This window comes from Orycteropus afer, unplaced genomic scaffold (assembly GCF_000298275.1).
Source record: "Orycteropus afer afer isolate SDZICR_OR568_19922 unplaced genomic scaffold, OryAfe1.0 scaffold00561, whole genome shotgun sequence".
Classification (NCBI taxonomy): Eukaryota; Metazoa; Chordata; class Mammalia; order Tubulidentata; family Orycteropodidae; genus Orycteropus; species Orycteropus afer.
The window spans coordinates 663,945-683,929 of record NW_006922148.1 but is presented as its reverse complement, the minus strand read 5'-3'; the positions used below and the strand labels follow the sequence as shown (position 1 = coordinate 683,929).

At 37.1% G+C, this 19,985-nt stretch overlaps 1 protein-coding gene across 1 annotated transcript in view; it reads right to left on the bottom strand.

Moving 5' to 3' along the window:
* RNF17 (ring finger protein 17) overlaps window positions 1-14,434 on the bottom strand; it is a 236,641-nt gene extending 222,207 nt beyond the window's left edge. Inside the window, exons 1-3 of the mRNA XM_042782988.1 lie at window positions 14,302-14,434; window positions 12,188-12,282; window positions 4,612-4,700 (exon numbers count right to left, since the gene is read on the bottom strand). Of these exons, the coding sequence (XP_042638922.1) occupies window positions 4,612-4,700; window positions 12,188-12,282; window positions 14,302-14,434 (317 nt within the window). The remainder of the gene's footprint in view (window positions 1-4,611; window positions 4,701-12,187; window positions 12,283-14,301) is intronic.
* Window positions 14,435-19,985: the final 5,551 nt, after the last annotated feature.

Here is a 19,985-nt window from a genome sequence, read left to right as displayed (position 1 = left end):
AACAACAAAAGGACAAACAACCCAATCAAAAAAAAAAAAAAAAAAAATGAGCAAAGGACTTGAAGAGACATTTTACCAAAGAAGAAATACAAATGGTCCATAAGCACACGAAAAGATCCACAATATCATTATTCATTAGGAAAATGCAAATTTAAACCACAGTGAGATATTATTTCACCACCCACCAAGAAGGCCATGATTTAAAAATGTAAAGCAACAGGTGTTGATGAAAATGTAGAGACAGAGGAACCCTCAACCATTGCTGTTAGAACTGTAAAATGGTACAGCCAATGTGGAAAATAGTCTGGCAGCTCAAAAAGTTAAATATAGAACTACCATATGATTCAGCAATTCTACTTCTAAGAATATACCTAAAAGAACTGAAAGCAGAAATATGAACAGATATATGTAAACCAATGTTCACCGTAAGATGGAAACAGCCTCAATAACCATCAACAGATGACTGGATAAACTAAATGTGGTACATACAATGGAATATTACTCAACCATAAAAAGAAATGAAGGCCTGATATATGCCACAACATAGATGAACCTTTTAAATATCATGTTGAGTGACCTAAGTCAGTTACAAAGGACAAATACTATATGAATTCACTTATAGTTTATTGGTGGTTACCAGTAGAAGGCAAGAGGGAGGGGAAATCATTACTTAGGGGGACACTGAGTTCTTGTTAAAAAAACATGGAAAATTTGGAAATGGATAATGGTGGTAACTGCACAACAGGATGAACAAAGTAACACTCAATTGTACACCTGAAGAATGTTGAAATGGCAAATGTTTTGCTACATACATATTTACTACAAAAAAATTTTCAAATTTTTTCAACTATGTATTTTAGTGTTATATAATATAATAAATTATCTGTGCTATGAAAATTACATATTAAGGTTATGTAAAATAAATCCTGTTAGACTAGGAGGGATTATTGTGTTATATTAAAGATCCCTGTATTCCTTACAACACAAGAACTCCAATGTGTCGACTGTAGTATCAACCAAAGAAAGTGTTTCCCACAGGGAAAGTTTTTAGAGTAAGAACCTAACTCGCATGGCCATGCTTTTGCTGCTGGCTCAGCAGGGCAGTGTTGCACTAGATTGCAGTTTGGGGGCCAAAACCCTGGTAATGGTCTATTATATTTACACTGAAAACAACAGGCTTATATTTGGTGAGGCTCAGCCTGAATGCCATTTCCTGCTTTTACAAAGAACTAAACTGCAAGCTCCTAGAAGGGGAGAGATAGTAGCTGTGTTTAATCTTTGCATCTGGACATCTAGGGTTTAACAATTATAGTAACAGCTACAATTAATTGACTTTGTTAAATAAGAGGCACTTAGCACACATGGAGGTCTAATTTATAACACCTCTTCTAAGACAGCTATTAAATTACCTCTACCTTAAATTAACTCACTCACTCAATGCAGTCAAGTCGGTTCCAACTCATAGTAACCCCTCCTTGGGTTTCCAAGGTGGTATCTCTATGGAAGTAGACTGCCCAGTCGTCCTTCCAAGGAGTAGTGGGTTTGAACTGCTACCCTTCTGATTAGCAGTCAAATGCCTTAGGCACTACCACACCAGAGCACCTTAGAAATGTAGATATTGAAGAATACAGAGGCTAGTTAACTTGCTCACAGAACACAGCCAATAAAAATGGCATAGCCAGGAATTTGAACCCAGACTGACATTAGAAATGGAGAAGCTATCGCTTGAGCCTAGGCCTTCAGGCTTTAAATCCAGTAGTTTTTCTATTATATTTTTTAGAGTTATTTAAAAAAACTGAATTAAATATAGAATTACCATATATGATCCAGAACTTTTACTTCTAGGTATACACCCAAAAGACTGGAAAGCAGGGACTCAGATACTTGCATACCAATGTTCACTGCAGCACTATTCATAATAGTCAAATGGTGGAAAAAATCTAAATGCTCATCAACAGATGATAAATGGATAAACAAAGCATGGTACATACACACAACAGTACATAAATAGGGCTTGTGAGAAGTACCAAGCTTGGGTTGTGGTTCTGTTAATAACTAGCTGCCAGACTTTGGCTAAGTAGTTTTACTAACTTTATTCTTTTGGTTTCATTCTAGACATTCATTTAAATCCAAATAAAGAAGCTGCAGAAGTAATGTAGAAAGCCAAGAATTCTAGTCTAAAGATTTTTGCATTTTATTTGGATGGCAATACAGAACAAGCAGCAGAATTTGAAAGTGGTAACCAAACCCAAACCAAACCAAATCCACTGTCATCAAGTTGATTCTGACTCATAGTGACTCCCATAGGGTTTCCAAGACTGTAACTACCTTGTCTTTCTGCCATGGAGTGGATGGTGGGTTTGAAATGCCAACCTTTCGGTTAGCAGCCCAATGCCTGAACCACAGTACTACCAGGGCTCCTTCTGAAAGTGATAAGGAGGTATGCAAAAAAAAAAAAAATTAAGTAGGGTAGTAGAAACAGAAAACATATTATAAACATGGGACATATTATAGACTTTAGAATCTGTACGAGGTCTAACAAATGGAATATGAAGAATTGATGTGATTTATAGATACTTGGTGCTAGTTAACAAAACTGGCAAATTCCAAATGAGATTGTTCCATCTGAGTGTCCAATTTTCCTTTTTATCCACATGCTCTACTACCACATCAAATATGCTTTAAAAAGTATAAGTTACACAAAAACATAATTATCATCTTGGAAGGATCCCAGTACATTTAATAGGCATTGATAGCAAGTTTCAGTAACACTAAAAAAAGATGGAAAGTCACACTTCACCACTTTCTCACCATGATCCCACAGCCAGTCCTAAAGGTAAATTTAGTTAGAATTTAGCATTTCATTATGTTGGACATGGGGTCACTATGCATCAGAACTGATTTGACGGCCTCTAACAACAAAATTTGTTGTTGTTGTTATGTGCCGTCAAGTCAGACCGACTCATAGCGACCCCTCCTTCGGTTTCCAAGGCAGTATCACTACAGAAGTAGATTGCCCAACTTTCCTTCCAAGGAGTGGCTGGTGGGTTTGAACCTCAACCTCCTGGTTAGCTGTCAAGTGCCTTAGGCACTACGCTACCAGAGCTCCTAACAAAATATAGAAGTGCAATTAAAAAAAAATAATAATACAGGTGGCTTGACTCTTGTTGGGATTTGTTTAAAAAACAACCCAAAACTCTGTATTACTCATATAAAAAGAGTGTTTTTTAATACATACATGCACAAAAGCATTATGGAAGAATGGAAAAAATAATATAATTCTAAAAAAAAATTATTTCAAAAAACAATAGCAAACATAAGGAGCCCTGGCAGCACAGTGGCTGAAACACTTGGCTAACTGAAAGATTGGGGTTTGACCCCAACAATTGCTCTGCAAGAGAAAGATAAGGCAGTGTGGTTCCATAAAGATTTAAAGCTGTGAAAACCCTATGGGGCAGTTCTACTGTATCCTAGAGGGTTGCTGTGAATCAAAATCTATTTGATGGCAATGGGTTTGGTTTGGCTTTTAGAGCAAATACCCGGATATTATGTTGCTCATCTAATAAACATTTATTAAATGTTAACTCTGTCCACCACCAAGGAAGCAGAGAAAAATAAAATGTGGCCCATGTTTTTAAAGGGGCTTTAAATTGCCTCATACACATGTGAAAGTTGATCAATAAATAAGGAAGACTGAAGAGGAATTGATGCTTTTGAATTATGCTGTTGGCAAAATATACCATGGACTGCCAGAAGAATGAATCTGTGTTTAAGTACAGCAAGAATGCTCCCTAGAAACATGGATGGCAAGACTTGGTCTCAAATACTTTGGACATGTTATCAGGAGGAAACAGTCCCTGGAGAAAGACATCATGCTTGGTAAAGAAGAGGGTCAGTAAAAAAGAGGAAGACCCTTAATAAGATGGACTGACACAGTGGCTCTAACAATTGGCTCAAGCATAGCGATGACTGTGAAGATGACATACGACAGCATTTCATTATGTTGTACGTGGGGTCACTATGCATCAAAACTGATTTGCCAGGCCCTAACAACAAAATATAGTGATGAAATAAAAAATAACACAGGTGGCTTGACTCTAGTTGGGATTTGTTTAAAAAACAAACCAAAACTCTGCATTGCTCATACAAAAAGAGTGTTTATCAATACATACATGCACAAAAGAATTATGGAAGAATGGAAAAAGTAATAAAACAATTCTAAAGTTATTATTATTTCTGTTGTAATGCCCTCAAGTTACCTCTTAACAAAATCTTTCATTGTGCTACTCTTAAGAATAAGCAAGTAAGTTCTTTTTTTTCCCTCTATACCTTCCTTTCACCTGGCACCATTAACTTTCCTTGCTTTCCTTGCCTCAATGCAGTAATTCCTGTATTCTTGTTTTCCATTTCAAATAAAGACTAACTCTGCTTATTTAGGAGTTATATTCTGCATTCCCTTGATAACTAAAACAAATTATGAATTTAAAGAGCACTCAACAAACAATGGATTATAAACACAGACATAAGAATGACATTTCATCAGTAAATCTGAATTTATTCTTTCAGAAAAATTAAATTTTAAATATGAAAATAAGTGAACATAAGACATACATTTTAGGCTGCTGCTTTTCCATAAAAGAATCTTCTTTAATACATCCATCTACTGGGAAGTATCCTTGGCCTGTACTTGTTGTAGTAACCTTAGAACAAAATAAGATTTTATAAACCCTAAAAAATCATTCAGCAAACTACAAACTCTGTTTATCCAGAATCCAAAAACTATGTAAGTGTACTATTCATAGAAAAAGTTGATTACAACTTTTGTTTGTTTGTTTGTTAGATGCTATCAAGCTGTTTTCAAATCATAATGCACCATGTGACAGAACTGTAAAGATCCTAAAATCCTCTCTAAATCAAAGGGAAAACTATGCTTAAAGGATCTTTATACCTTATTTTAATTTTTAGAAGAATTTGGTAATTTGTCAACTATTAAGTAGTACATTAAATTAATTAAAGCACCTCATTATACCATGTTTTAAATGAAATGTTTGCAACAATACAAATTTACTATAAAATGTTTATAAATGATGTTGATATGTTCAAAATTCTAAAATACTTAGAAAAAATAAAAGCTCTAATAATAGAAAACAACAAAAAAAATTATTAGAGGTCATAAAAAAGAACTGAAAAAATGCAAAGTCATGCCAAGTTCCTGGAGAGAGAGATGTTATATCCTAAAATGTCAATTTATCTAATATAAAATTAATACAATTCTGAAGTTCATATGGAAAAACATACCACATGTGCAGGAATTACAAATGTTTTAAAATACCATTCAGTAGAGATTTATGTTGTTGTTAGGTGCCATCAAGTCATCTCCGACTCATAGCGACCCCATGCACAGCAGAATGAAACACTGCCTGATCCCACACCAGCTTTATGATCCTTGCTATACCTAAGCCCATTGTTGCAGCTACCGTGTCAATCCATCTCGGTGAAGGCCTTCCCCTCTTTCGTCGACCTTACCAAGCATGACATCCTTCTCCAGGGAACAGTTCCTTCTGACAACATGACCAAAGTAGGTGAAACGAAGTATGGCTATTCTCGCTTCCAAGGAGCATTTCAGGTGCATTTCCTCCAGGGCAGATCTGTTAGTTCTTTTAGCAGTCCATGGTACTTTCAGCATTCTTCGCCAGCACCACAACTCAAAAGCATCAGCTCTTCTTCGGTCTTCCTTATTCATTGTCCAGCTCTCACATGCATACGAGGCGAATGGAAATATCATGGCTTGTGTTAAGTGCACCTTAGTCCTCAAGGAGACATCCTTGCTCCTTAGCACTTGAAACAGTTCCTTTGCGGTTGACCTTCCCAATGCTACACGTCATCTAATGTCCTGACTGCTGCTTCCATTGGCATCGACTGTAGAAACAAGCAACGCGAATTCTTTGACAACCTCAATCTTCTCTCCATTTATTGTGATGCAGCTCATTGGTCCAGTTGTGAGGATTTTTGTTTTCTTTATATTGAGACGTAATCCATACTGCAGACTGTATTCTTCAACCTTAATCAGTAAGTGCCTCAAGTCATCCTCACTTTCAGCAAGCAAAGTTGTATCATCTGCGTATCTCAGGTTGTTAATGATTCTTCCTCCAATCCTGATGCTACGTTTTTCTTCATATACTCCAGCTTCTCGGATTATTTGCTCAGCTTACAGATTGAATAAATATGGGGAAAGGATACAACCCTGACACACTCCCTTCTTGATTTTAAACCATGTAGTGTCCCCTTGTTCCATTCAAACGACAGCCTCCTGGTCAAGGTTCAGACTCCTCATGAGTACAATCAAGTGGTTAGGAATTCCCATTCTTCTCAATGTTATCCATAATTTGTCATGATCCACACAATCAAATGCCTTTGCATAGTCAATAAAACACAAGTAAACATCTTTCTGGTATTCTTTGCCTTGAGCCAAGATCCATCTGACAACAGCTATGATATCCCTTGTTCCACATTCTCTTCTGAATCCAGCTTGCACCTCTGGAAGTTCTCTGTCAATATACTGCTGCAACTGATTTTGAATTATCTTCAGTAAGATCTTACTTGTGTGCAATATTAATGATACTCTTCATTAATTTCTACATTCTGTGGGATCCCCTTTCTTTGGAATGGGCACAAATACGGATCTTTTCCAGTCAGTTTACCTGGTAGTTGTCTTCCAAATCTCTTGGCATAACCGAGTAAGTGCCTCCAATGGGGCACCCATTTGTTGAAACATCTCAGTGGGTATTCCATCAATTCCCCAAGCCTTGTTCTTCGCCAATTCTTTCACTGCAGCTTCAACTTCCTCCTTCAGTACCACTGGTTCTAGATCATATGCCACCTCCTGAAATGGATGAAGATCGACCAGTTCTTTTTGGTACAGTGACTCTGTGTATTCCTGCCATCTTCTTTTGATGTTTCCTGCATCATTCGATATTTTGCCCATAGAATCTCTCAATATTGTAACTCAAGGCTTAAATTTTTCTTCAATTCTTTCAGCTTGAGAAATGCCAAGCGGGTTCTGGTATAGAGATTTATACCACTAGATAATACGATCAAAACTTCTCTAATTAAAATACTCGGGTACTTGGCATGAGAAATCTATAAAACAGATCCCTGAAACAGAACTGTGTGTGTACATATGCAACTGAAAATACAGCATACAAATGACATTTCAATTAAATAGACAAAATATTCACTAACTATTGTTAGGAAAGTCAGTTAATCAATCTGAAGAATAGAGTTATAAACTCGTATCATAAATTACGTGATTAAAAAAAAAAACTCACTGCCGTCGAGTCGATTGGACTCATAGTGACCCCTCCTTGGTTCTGAGGTGGTATCTCTATGGAAATAGATTGCCCCATCTTCCTTCCGAGGAGTGGCTGGTGGGTTTGAACCACCAGCCTTCTGGTTAGCAGTCAAATGCCTTAGGCACTAAATCATATGATGAAAAGACTAAATATATACCTTTTTAAAAAAATACAAGTTTAGAAAGAAAGTATCAAATAATTTAAAACTTTGAAATGGCAAGGTCTTCCTGATTAAAAGGAAAACCTAAACTCCACAAGAAGGGGAAAACCAACTAAGTACTTAAGACGGAAATATTTCTGAAAAATAAATGTAATAAAATCCAAAGTAACACATTTAGGAGAAAATATTTATAATACATAGGACAAAGGGTTCAAAGGTTAATATCTCTATCATATGAAGATCTTCTACAAGTTAGGAAAAAGACAAATAATTCAAAAGGAAAATATGCAAAGGATATGAAATGATCTGTTAAAGATCCTTACAGAAGATGCGAACTCAAATATATGAAAACTACCTGACCTCACTAGGAGTCAAGGAACTTCAACTTAAAACAATGAGATACCCCTTTTTTTTTGCCCATCAACTTGCCAAATACTAAAAGAACCTAACACAAAAAAATGACATATCTAAACATGGATTTTTGTTGGAATTAGAAACTACAGAACATGTTGACTGAATTTTGGGGGACCATGGGATGGGTCTGAAGACACTGATATATTACAGTGAGAAAAAAAGTAAAACTCACAAAAATGTCCATCACTAAAGGGACTGGTGAAGAAAATGATAGCACATACATACAATGATTTATTATGCAACCATTAAAAGTAATGTATGATACTGTCATGAGAAAAGGAAATTAGAAAAAACACAGACTACTAAATGTTAGTCTCCCATTTTTTGTAAAATATGTATCTTTGGTAAGGAAGTGGGTGCTCCTTAACAGTTTTCAGTATGCAGCCATTAGTTTACTAGAGAAAAACAGTTACTCTTAACAATCACATTGGACTGAATGTTTTTTTAAGCCTCCTCATCAAATTTTTTTTGGGGGGAGTGCTAAAATCCTAACTCATATGTGAAAAATCCTCATTCTTCTTCTTTGGCTTGACAGTTCACAGTTGAGGTTAGTATTACTATTAGCAGATTTGATACATGACATTTCTTCCAGAAAGTTTATAAAAATATTAAATAAAAGTGATTTTTAAAATTTCAGTTTAAATTGTATAAATATCCTTACCTGATAACATATATAATAAAGGTTTTCTTTTTTTCTCCCAATAGTTTGTAATTTAAATTTTATTTATGATAGTGTTTTTTGCTTGTTTACTTGTTTTTGTTGTTTGTAAATGAAAATAATGTGGTTAAATTTAAGAGGCATTTCTCTTATGGTTTCTGACTTCAGGGATATATACTTAGTAAGACATGTCCAATAAAAATTTTATTAATCTGTATTTTATTCTATCTTACATTTATAATTTTTATATAAATAATATTTTTAATGCACATGGAGTTTTAGTATATATTAATTATCTACTTATTAGATGATTTATCCTTTTGTGCCAGTATTTCTGTAATTATAACTGAATATGATCTGTCCTTGAAAAAAATCTGCCATCTTGCTGCAAAAAATTATTATTATTAATTAACCAGAATATCAGTCTTTGGTGGCATACTGCCTAAAGCTCTTGACTGCTAACCAGAAGGCTGGCAGTTCAAACTCACCAGCCACTCCTCAGAAGGAAGACTGGGCAATCTACTTCCATAGTGATGCGGCCTCGGAAACCCAAGGAGGGGTCGCTATGAGTCAGAGACAACTTGACGGCACATAACAACAGCAACATCAATCAAAAGCAGAGAAGGGATGCTATTAAAACAAACTATGAAAGATGAACAAATCAATCCACATTCATAAGAACTCAGAAGTAAGAATAAAAAGTGACTCAACCATGATGGAATCACTTAGGTTTAACTTTAAAATAAACAGCATTACCTAGGCCTTCGATGTTGAAGTTTAATTATGAATATAAATCTAACATGAACTGCTGTTGTTATTAGGTGCCACACAGTTGATTCTGACTCATAGTGACCAAACATGACAGAGAAGTGCCTCAGGATTTTCCAAGCTGTAATACTGACATTTTTCTCCCATGAAGCCTCTGAGTGGGTCTAATGGGAATGTTGTTATTAAGTGCCCTTAAATTGGCTCCCACTCATAGTGACCCCACGTAAAACAGAACAAAACACTGCCCAGTTCTGCACTATGCTGATAATCCTTGCTTTGCTTGAACCCATCGTACTACGCCAATCTATCTCGTTGAAGGTCTTCCCTTTTTTCACTGACTCTCTACTTTACCAAACATGATGTCCTTCTCTAGGGAATGGTCCCTTTTGACAACATGACCAAAGCAGGTGAGAAGTCTGGTCATTCTTGTTTCCAAGGTGCATCCTGGCTGCACTTATTCCAGGACAGGTTTGTTCGTTCTTCTGTCAGTCCACGGTATTTCCAGTATTCTTCACCAACAAGTTCTTTCTATTCACTGTCCAGCTTTCACATGCATATGTGTCAACTGAAAATACATGGTTCAGGCACACCATAGTCTTTAAAGTGACATCTTTGCCTCTTAACACTTAAAGAGGTTGTTTGCAGCAAATCTGCCCAGTGCAATACAATATCTGATTTCTTAACTGTTGCTTCCATGGGTGCTGACTGTGGATCCAAGTAAAATGAAATCCCTGACAACCGAAATTTTTTCTCCATTTTTCATGATGTTGCTTCTTGGTCCTTAATTTGAATACAGGCATTTAAATCTTACTTGTTTAAACCACATACATCATATTCCTTAAATATTCTATAAATCCAGACTTTTCATTAATTTGGACTGACTCTCATTCTTTCTATACCTTATTTCAAATAAATATTAGATATTAGAAAAAAATATAAATTTTAAAAACTAATTGAAGAATGGTGACAATTTTAGGAAGGTTTCTTAAAGGACTCCTTTAAATGAGATCCAACTGTAGTACATCTAAAGAGCCTGAATATATTATCTTTTCTATCTCCTTGGGTAATAGTATTTGTGGAGAGTAATGGGAGAGGTGATGGAATAGGTCACAGATATCTCCCAAAGTGTTACAACAAAACTGGTCAAAATAATAGAAAATACATTTATTACAACCTTAAGTAAAATAAAAAACAATCACATTTTGTAAACACATTACAAGCATTTTTATAGATGTTAACCAAAATCCTAAAATCCAAAATCTAAAACCCTAAAAATAATACAAACACAATGGCTTAAGATCATTAGGCAAGAAATCACTTGTGAACAAAAGGCAAAAAGTTATTATTAAACTCTTTTTTTTATAGAAGTATATTAGAAAAGAGGAGCTCTGGTAGCATAGTGCCTAAGGCACTTGACTGCTAACCAGAAGGCTGGTGGTTCAAACCCACCAGCCACTCCTCAGAAGGAAAATGGGACAATCTACTTCTGTAGTGATACTGCCTTGGAAACCCAAGGAGGGGTCGCTATGAGTCGGGTCCAACTCAACGGCACATGACAACAACAACATATTAGAGAAGGATGGATATGGGCAAAACCAATTTCAGCTGCCTGTTCCTGTTCTTTCACTTTCTCTTCACTTATTCTTTACTCAGTACCAAACTGATGCCAGAAATCTGCCATTACAACCACTGGAGGTAGGTTCCCTTTGTCCTAGTTATGTGGCCAGCCACATCTGAGGAACTCCATGTTAGATAAAAGGAAAGAAGACAGGAATTTCCTACAATAAAGGCCCTGATTTGTAACGTATGTAATTCCAAAAGAAACATTTTCTAGTATGTATGTATTGTTGCTATAATGAAAACTTTCACAAACTGAATTATGCATATTTTTATATTTAACCTACAAACCAGTTAATCCACATCTAAATAATCAAGGGTAGACTTAAGATCTATTTTAATGGTCTCATCTTTTAATGACATTTTATATAATCCAGATTTGATTCTTACAATCTTAAAAGACAAAGTAGGTATTTCTATCTTATAAGTAAAGAAACTGAAACTGAGGGTGACAGAATTAGGACTGTACTTTAGGTCTTCTGTCTCTATATTATTTGTGTGCCACATTGCCACAGAAAATAAATGATACAAATCTCATCATCTGATCTCTCAAGTGGATCTTTAAGAACTCATAAATTAATACAATTTTCCAGGAACATGCTATAAAATTTTAACTACATTTGTATCCACGGTAAATGCAAAGGGTGCTCTCAGTTATTTTATTTAAAATACTTCCGTTGCTATTTTAAGAATTAATCCATTTTAGTTAGGGCAATTGTACTATTTTTAGTTCTTCTGATAGTAAGCATTAACTTTTGGCCACTGTTCAGCTCGTCTGCCTTTTTTATACTATGGCATATCTACAAACCTAAATTTGATGACACAAAAAAGGTAACAAAGGCAGTAAAATTTTAAATTTGCTTGCATAATATCGTGAGGAAAAGAGGAGGTAAAGTAAGAATGAGAACGGGAAAAGAAAAAAGGAAGCTAAGGGTTAATTTTAGTTCACAGTTTACCAAAGACATCTCCAAAAACTCAAAATATAGATCTTATAGACGTGGGCTTATAGATGTATGTTTTTAACCTTTTATTTTCCTCGGTCACAATTATAAAATGGATGGGAAAAGCTTTATTTTTTTATTAGGCTTCTTTGCTTAAAAACTCAACAGCAAATATCCAAGTTTTAGTTTCCAGTTAGAAGTATGTTTTACTTCTCCAACATCTGCATCTTTAACATTAAACTGCAATGCATTCTTTATGAAAAATTATAAAACTTACCTCACAATCAGGGCATATGATTTTGTTGTGTTCTTCAGTTATTAACAAACACAGTTCACAAAAGGCATGTCCACACTGAAGTTCATGGTGGTGACCTAGTGATGAAATTCTATTGTGAATTAAACTTTCCATAGTTTGGTTATATTAAATGGATAGTACTGATCTGAGGGGAAATTCAAAGGGGATTCTATTGTATAGGAAGAGATATCTAGTTTAGTTAGAAATAGGTAACTTATTAAAAAAATTCTGAAGAAACCGTATAGGTCAGAAGGAGAAAGAAAAGTCAAGAAGAAAAACCAGGTAGAACTACGGAATATTTGCATTTGCATTAATTTACATATCGTTATTTGGAACCTATTATATATTGAATTTGCCCTATCTTAAAATCATACAAAGTGCTGATACATATTTCATTTGATCTTTATAAATGTCATGGTTGAGTAGGCTGGTATTATATCCAACCTGTTGTTGTTGTTACGTGCTGTTGAGTCAGACCTGACTCATAACGACCTCTCCTTGGGTTTCCGAGGAGCTATCACTACAGAAGTAGATTGCCCAGTCTTCCTTCCGAGGAGTGGCTGGTGGGTTTGAACTGCCAGCCTTCTGATTAGAAGGCAAGTGCCTTAGGCACTATGCCATCAGAACTCCTATATACAACCTACAGATAAAAAACGTATTAGTGATTTGAGTAATTAAGTAACATAATTCAGACTCCAACTTAGTTGTTTCCAAGTCCAGTGTTCGTTCTTCTTGATCATACTGCTGTCTACTTATTTACTTCCTATTCTGTGAAGGAGGCAGAGAGGGCCCATATCAGACACTGGGGACATCCCTTGCTTATGATGTTGGCAATGCCCTTTTACAGGAGAAAATCCAGACAGTTGGGCAATCCTACTTCCGTAGTGATACTGCCTCGGAAACCCAAGGAGGGGTCGCTATGAGTCGGGGCCGACTCGACGGCACATAACAACAACAACAACAACTATTGTTACACATACACACACACTGATATGCACGTGGCCCACATAAAGATCATTTTCACAAAATTAGTATTTATTTCAAGATCTCAGTGGTGCAAATGGTAACATGCTGAGCTAATTGAAAAGTTGAAGGTTCATGTTCACTCTGAGGTCCCTCAGTAAAAAGGTCTGGTGATCCACTTCCAAAAATTTAGCCACTGAAAACCCTTGGAGCAAGATTCTACTCTGGCACATATGGGGTCACCATGAGTTGGAATCAATTCAACAGTAACTGTTTTGTTTTTTTAGCATTTATTTAAGGAAATACCATAACCTTGGTTAAAAATCTAACAGATTTTTTAAGGCACTAAGTAGAATCTGAAGTTTATCATAATAAACATGTGCTCCTCAACTATTATGACTTCGCAAGACTTAATGTTAAGACTTTTCATGAAAAAACAAGGAAAGAGAAAAGAAACTAGCTAAAATAAGTCATCTGTTACAAGAAAAAGAAAAGAGTTCTTGCTAAACTATAATACCATTAATTTAACAAAAAGCTTTACTTTTTTTTTCAGCCAAGTGAAGTATCTGTAACTTGCTTACAAGCAAGCTAAATTTTCAAGTCCTGTATCTGTTTACTAATTTAGGAACATTTCATAGAAGTCCACTTGATACATATAGTAACAAAAACGACAAAAGAAAATCCGCTTCCTTAACTTCTTGACTACAAGGCAACTGGCTAAATTTCTGTAACAACTCTTTCACGAACCCAAGGATGCACTCAGAACAGTGCTCGAGAACTCACAAACTGTCTTGTAAAGAGAAGATTAAAGTAAAGCCGCGGAGGTTTCCACTACCATCTAGCAGTCATTAAGAGCTAAGTGAAGAGAGTTGAGGGAGAGACAGGAAGTTGCCCTCTCTGGTGGGGGTGCGGAGTATGTGCTTTAATGATGCCTTTCCTATAGTTCACTGTTTACTGAAATTTAAAAGGCTATCCACACCTCTTCAGCACATTTCACCTCCCAGTTTTCTTCCAAAGGCCTCACACTACCTGCTGCTAGGGGCCGCGCTTTGGCGGTAGGAGGCCGAGGCCCAACAAGCCCCCAAGGGGCCTAGAGCCTGGCCCAGAAAGGCTTTATCTTCAGGTATCCTCACCGGAATCTCTGGACACTCTTTTCCCACACCGGGTGCACTGTATTTCGGCAGCACCCCACAGTGGACTCTTCCTCCTCATCTGCGGATAGGAAGAAAAGGCGAGGCAGGGCTTCGAGGCCTCCGCAGCCGCCATTGTCTCCTGCTTCCGGATTTAAGTAACGGAACCACATGCCACTCTCGGAGTCTGTCAGTGATGACCAATCACGGAGGCAGGCGGTTTCGTTTAGCCAACCACTCGGCAAAGACATTAAAGCCCGCCTACGCAGTGTTCCTTCTTCCGGGAGCAGTCTTTGAGGTTCCTAGGAAACTTTTATATTTTCTCCCAGGTGTGGGGTGGAGTGTCATCATTTTAAGAAAGAGGCATTGTGGTAGTGAAAGGCTGTTTACTTTTCAAATCTTGCCAAAGGCATGACCACTTTAGGCAAACTTTAATCGATTCAATTACAAATCTTGCTTATTATTACTTATATCAGTGACTTCGCAAGTAGTTAATGATCCTTTGTATAAGCAATTCCCTCTTGTGTATCAAAGGAGCCCTGTTGCGGCAATGGTTAAGCGTTAGGCTACTAACTGAAAGGTTGGAGGTTTCAACCCAACAGTTGATCTTTGGGAGAAAACACCTGGCAATCTGCTTCTGTAAAAATTTCAACATAGGAAAACCAATAGGGAGATTCTGTTCTGTCCTATAGGGTTGCTATGAGTTGGAACTGACTCTATGGCACACACCAAGAACAATTATGAATCAAGTCCAGCGGCCCTAAACCAGTGTGCTAATGGTTTTGAGAGCTTGCTTAATACTGTAGTGGAGAAGCTAATCAGTAGGTAACTTTGGGGAAATACAATTAACAATTTTGAATTAAGTAATGGTAGAGATTCCGCCTCAGAACCCAAGGAGTTTGGGTGTTTTTTTGGATCATTATTAAGCCTAATGATGTGCAAAGCACTGTGCTGTGAGCTGTTGGGGATACTAAGAATTGATTAACAAGTTCATCCCTTGAGAGTATGTTAACTCTCAACCTAAAACGGTTCTTCTGCTAAGGTAGTTTGTGCTAAGTGCTAGAGGAGTGATAGAGACAATAAGAATTACTGCATTTTGGAGAGATGAAGTTATTATGGTCTACCAAAAAAAAAAAAAAAAAAACGTCAAACTTACTGCAATCAAGTTGATGCAGATTCATAGATCTTATACAGTCACTATGAGAGGAAGGTTGGGCAATCCTACTTCCGTAGTGATACTGCCTCGGAAACCCAAGGAGGGGTCGCTATGAGTCAGGGCCGACTCGAGGGCACATAACAACAACAACAACATGAGATTACTTTTAATACAATAGTATTAATATAATAGTATTAAAAATCGTACTTGAAGATACAGGGTTTTCACTAGACTTAGCACCTAAGGAGGATTTATAGGGTAAATAAGAGTAAACAGTGGAAATGAACCATTCCAGGAAGAAAGAACATTATAAGCAAGGGAACATTGGCCAGAGTACTTTTTTTCTTAAAGTGATCTTTGTGGAGTAGTGTATTTGGGTCAAATTCTGCAGAGTCTTGAATGCTGGGCTTTAGGATTTTACCTTTAAAGCAGTAGAGTGTCAGTTTTGTGAGCAAGGGATGAATATAATATGGTTGCAGTGTGGTAGCAGGTGTGTTGTGGAAGACACATCTGGAGCTGCCAAGGGTGCCTTGTGCTGCTTGCATGTTTTCCTCATCTTCACTTTTTCCCTCTACATTTTATTTTTGAAATAGAAGAGTTTTGTTTAACTGTTTACATTGTCCTTGTCCTTCATAAAGAGCTCTGGTGGCACAGTGCCTAATGCAGTTGACTGCTAACCAGAAGGTTGGTGGTTCAAACCCACCAGCCACTCTGAGGGAGGAAAATGAGGCAATCTACTTCCATAAAGGTTTACAGACTTGGAAAACCAATAGGCATTGCTATGAGTAGATAGCAGTGGGTTTGGTTTTGGTGGTTCTTCACAGGCCAGCTTCAGAATCATTTTGAAACATTTATATTTCTCCCTGCACTCTGGTTTTTTGTTGTTGTTAGGTGCCATCGAATTGGTTCTGATTCATAGTGACCCCATGTCCAACAGAATGAAACACTGCCCAGTTCTGCACCATCTTCACATTTGTTGCTATGATTGAGTCCATTGTTGAAGCCACTGTATCAATCCCTATCATTGAGGGTCTTCTTTTTTGCTGACTGATGGTTAAGGTTGTGTGTCAACTTGACTAGGCCATGGTTTTCAGTTGTTTGACAGTTATATGTAATCATCCTACATGATAAAATCTGATATAATATTATCACTTCCATGATGAGATCTGCTTTGTGCAGCCAGTTACTTAAAACGGAGTTTCTTTGAGGGTATGGCCTGCATCCAATACATATGGACATTCTGGAAAAACTATCTGGCTTTTTGCTCAATGTGTACCCTGCATCTAGCTTGTCATCATCTGACCTCCAGTTTTTTGAACCTGAGCCAGCAACCTGTCGTATTGCCTGTTGATCTTGGGATTTGTTAGTCTATGCAGCATATAAACTGGGTTTGCCAGCCTCTACAGCTATGTAAACCTGACATCTGACCCATGGACTTGGGACTTGCCAGCCTCCACATCTGTGTGAGCCATTTCCTTGAGATAAATCAATATATATCCATCCATCTCTCTCAACTTTACTGGTTTTGCTTATCTAAAGAACCCAGGCTAAGATATTGCCCTCTACTTTACCAACCATGGGATCTCAGGGATTTCAGTACTTGAGACCAAGTCTCACCATCCTTGCTTCTAAGGAGCATTCTGGCTGTGCTTCCTCTAAGACATATTTATTCATTCTTCTGGAAGTGTGTGGTATATTTGATATTCTTTGCCAGCAGCATAATTCAAATGCATCAATTCTCCTTTGGTCCGTATTAATTGTCCAGCTTTCATATGCATATGAAGCAATTAAAAATACCATGGCATGGGTTGAACCAAAAACCAAACCCACTGCCGTGGAGTCGGATCCGACTCATAGCGACCCCTCTTTGGGTTTCTGAGGTGCTATCACAACGGAGGTAGATTGCCCAACCTTCCTTCCGAGGAATGGCTGGTGGGTTTGAACTGCCAGTCTTCTGGTTAGCAGTCAAATTCCTTAGGCACTATGCCACCAGAGCTCCCTGGCCCACCTTAATCTAGAAAGTGACAGTTTTTTCTTTGTGTGCGTGTATGATTTGGGTAAAAGTTTACAGAGCCAATTTGTTTTCCACTCAACATTTCATATGCATTTTGTTTCTGACATTGATAACAATCCCCACAAAGTAACAACTCTCTTCCCACTTCCTTCCTGTGGTCACCTGCTCCCTGTATCCTTCTTTCACATACAGTGTTGCCCTCTGTGTTATCACCCTTAACACATCTCCTGTGGTTTACCCTTCTGGTTGATTGTTCTAAGAAGCACCTCTCTGGTATAATTGTTCACCTCAGAATCTGGTCCTTTTGCTGGAAGTTAAGCCATGGGAATGAGTTCAATTCCAGTCCTGAATGGGTACTAGGCGCCATAGTATTGGGAGTTTTAATCAGTTTCTATCAGACCAGTAACCTGGTCTTTTTTATGATTTTGAGTTTTGTCCCACATTGTTCTCCCACTCTCTTCAGGATCTCCATTTCTGATCCCTTTCAGAAGGTTGGGAAATCTACTTCCATAGTGATACCATGTTGGAAACCCAAGGAGGGGTCGCTATGAGTAGGATCTGACTTGAAGACAGTGAGTTTGGTCTTTTTTTTTTTTTTTTAAGAAGGTTGGCAGTGGTAGCCAGGCACTAACTAGTTCTTCTGGTCTCAGGGTCATGTAGACTGGGTTCCCACGGTCCACTAGTCCCTTGGACTAATTGTTCCCATGAGTCTTTGATTTTCTCCATTCTTGCTCCAGACAAGGAAAGACAAATTATTGCATCTTAGATGGCTGCTCACAAGCTTTTAAGACTCCAATCGCTACTCACCAAGGTAGGATGTAGAGCATTGGTATTGTGTAGTATGTTATGCTTGGACATATTTGACTTTTAATACTTTAAAGAGTTTTTTTTGCTGCAGATTTGCCCAACACAATATGCTATTTGATTTCTTGACTGCTACTTCCATGGGCATTGATTGTGGATCCAAGTAAAATGAAATATTTGACAACTTCAATCTTTTCTCCAATTATTGTTGTTGTTGTTATGTGCCGTCGAGTCAAACCCAACTCATAGCGACCCCTCCTTGGGTTTCCAAGGCAGTATCACTACGGAAGTAGGATTGCCCAACCTTCCTTCCGAGGAGTGGCTGGTGGGTTTGAACTGCCAGCCGTCTGGTTAGCAGGCAAGTGTCTTAGCCACTATGCTACCAGAGCTCTCCAATTATTATGGTGTTAATTTATTGGTCCAATTGTGGTTCATGCTGAAGATTGTAGTCTTTGTCTTCATCACTAAATGCTTCAAGTCCTCTTTGCTTTCAGCAAACAAGGTTGTATCATTTGTGTATCAGAGGTTGTTAATGAGTATTCCTCCAATCCTGACTCTGTGTTCTTTTTCATATAATCCAGCTTCTCAGATTATTTGCTTGGCATACAGATTGAATAACTATGGTGAAAAGATGTAACCCTGACACTCACCTGATTTTAAACCATGGAATATTCCCTACAATAATTCTTTTCCACTAAGACATCTGTATTGTACCTTGAAAAATGACATTATCATTGTATAAGAGTTCTTCTTGGGTTGTAATATAAATACCTAATGAAGTACAATTCAGAGGGGTCATCTCTGAATATCGTGAGGCATGCCAGACATATTATGCCTTTGTTAAACCCAGAACTTGGATAAATCAGGATCAGTGAGAAATATAATAATATGTGTTTAGTACATAGCATTTACCAGGCTCTCAAACAGAATAGGCAGATTATCTTAAAATTTAATTTAGATTGTTTAAATCCTTTGTTTGGAACCCCTTAGCAGCTTCTCACTGACTGTGACAAATACTTAAAATGGTCTTTGAGACTCTTATTATTTTGCTTCTGCAAACCTCTCTAACCTCATTTTGTCCCACTTTCCCTCACTGAGCTCTTTTCAGCCTCACGGCCTTCTACCTGGAACTTAAGAAAAAAGTTGAATGCTAAACTTAAGAAAAAAAAAGCCAATATTTTAGCCCCAAACACATATAAAAAATGAATAAAATTATGAATGCCCACATATCATCCAACAACCTTAAAAGAAATAATCTAAATTTAATGAGACAGTGTCTGTTTGGAAGAACTCACAAATAAAGTAAATCTTTCTCCATTCCTCCTTGCAACTAATACCTTCTTCCTAGAATAATGTTTCTTCTCAAAGAACACACTGCAGAAGTGCCTTCTAGTATGTTAGTAGTGAATGGTGTCAATTTGTATTTGTATGAAAAAATCATTTTAATCATTGTTGAATGAATGCTAAGCAGCATGTAAAATTATAGGTCACAGGTTTGTTTCTGAAACATCAAAGATGACTTTACACTGACATCTGACTTCTATTGCTGCTATTGAGAAGTTTACTTTCAGTTTAATGGTCATTACTTACAAGTAAGCTGTTATGTTTCTTCTTTTTTTCTTTAAAAAATTGTGATTTGGGTGAAGATTTACAGAGCAAATTCACTTTCCATACAGCAGTTCACATACACTTTGTCTCATGACATTGACCACA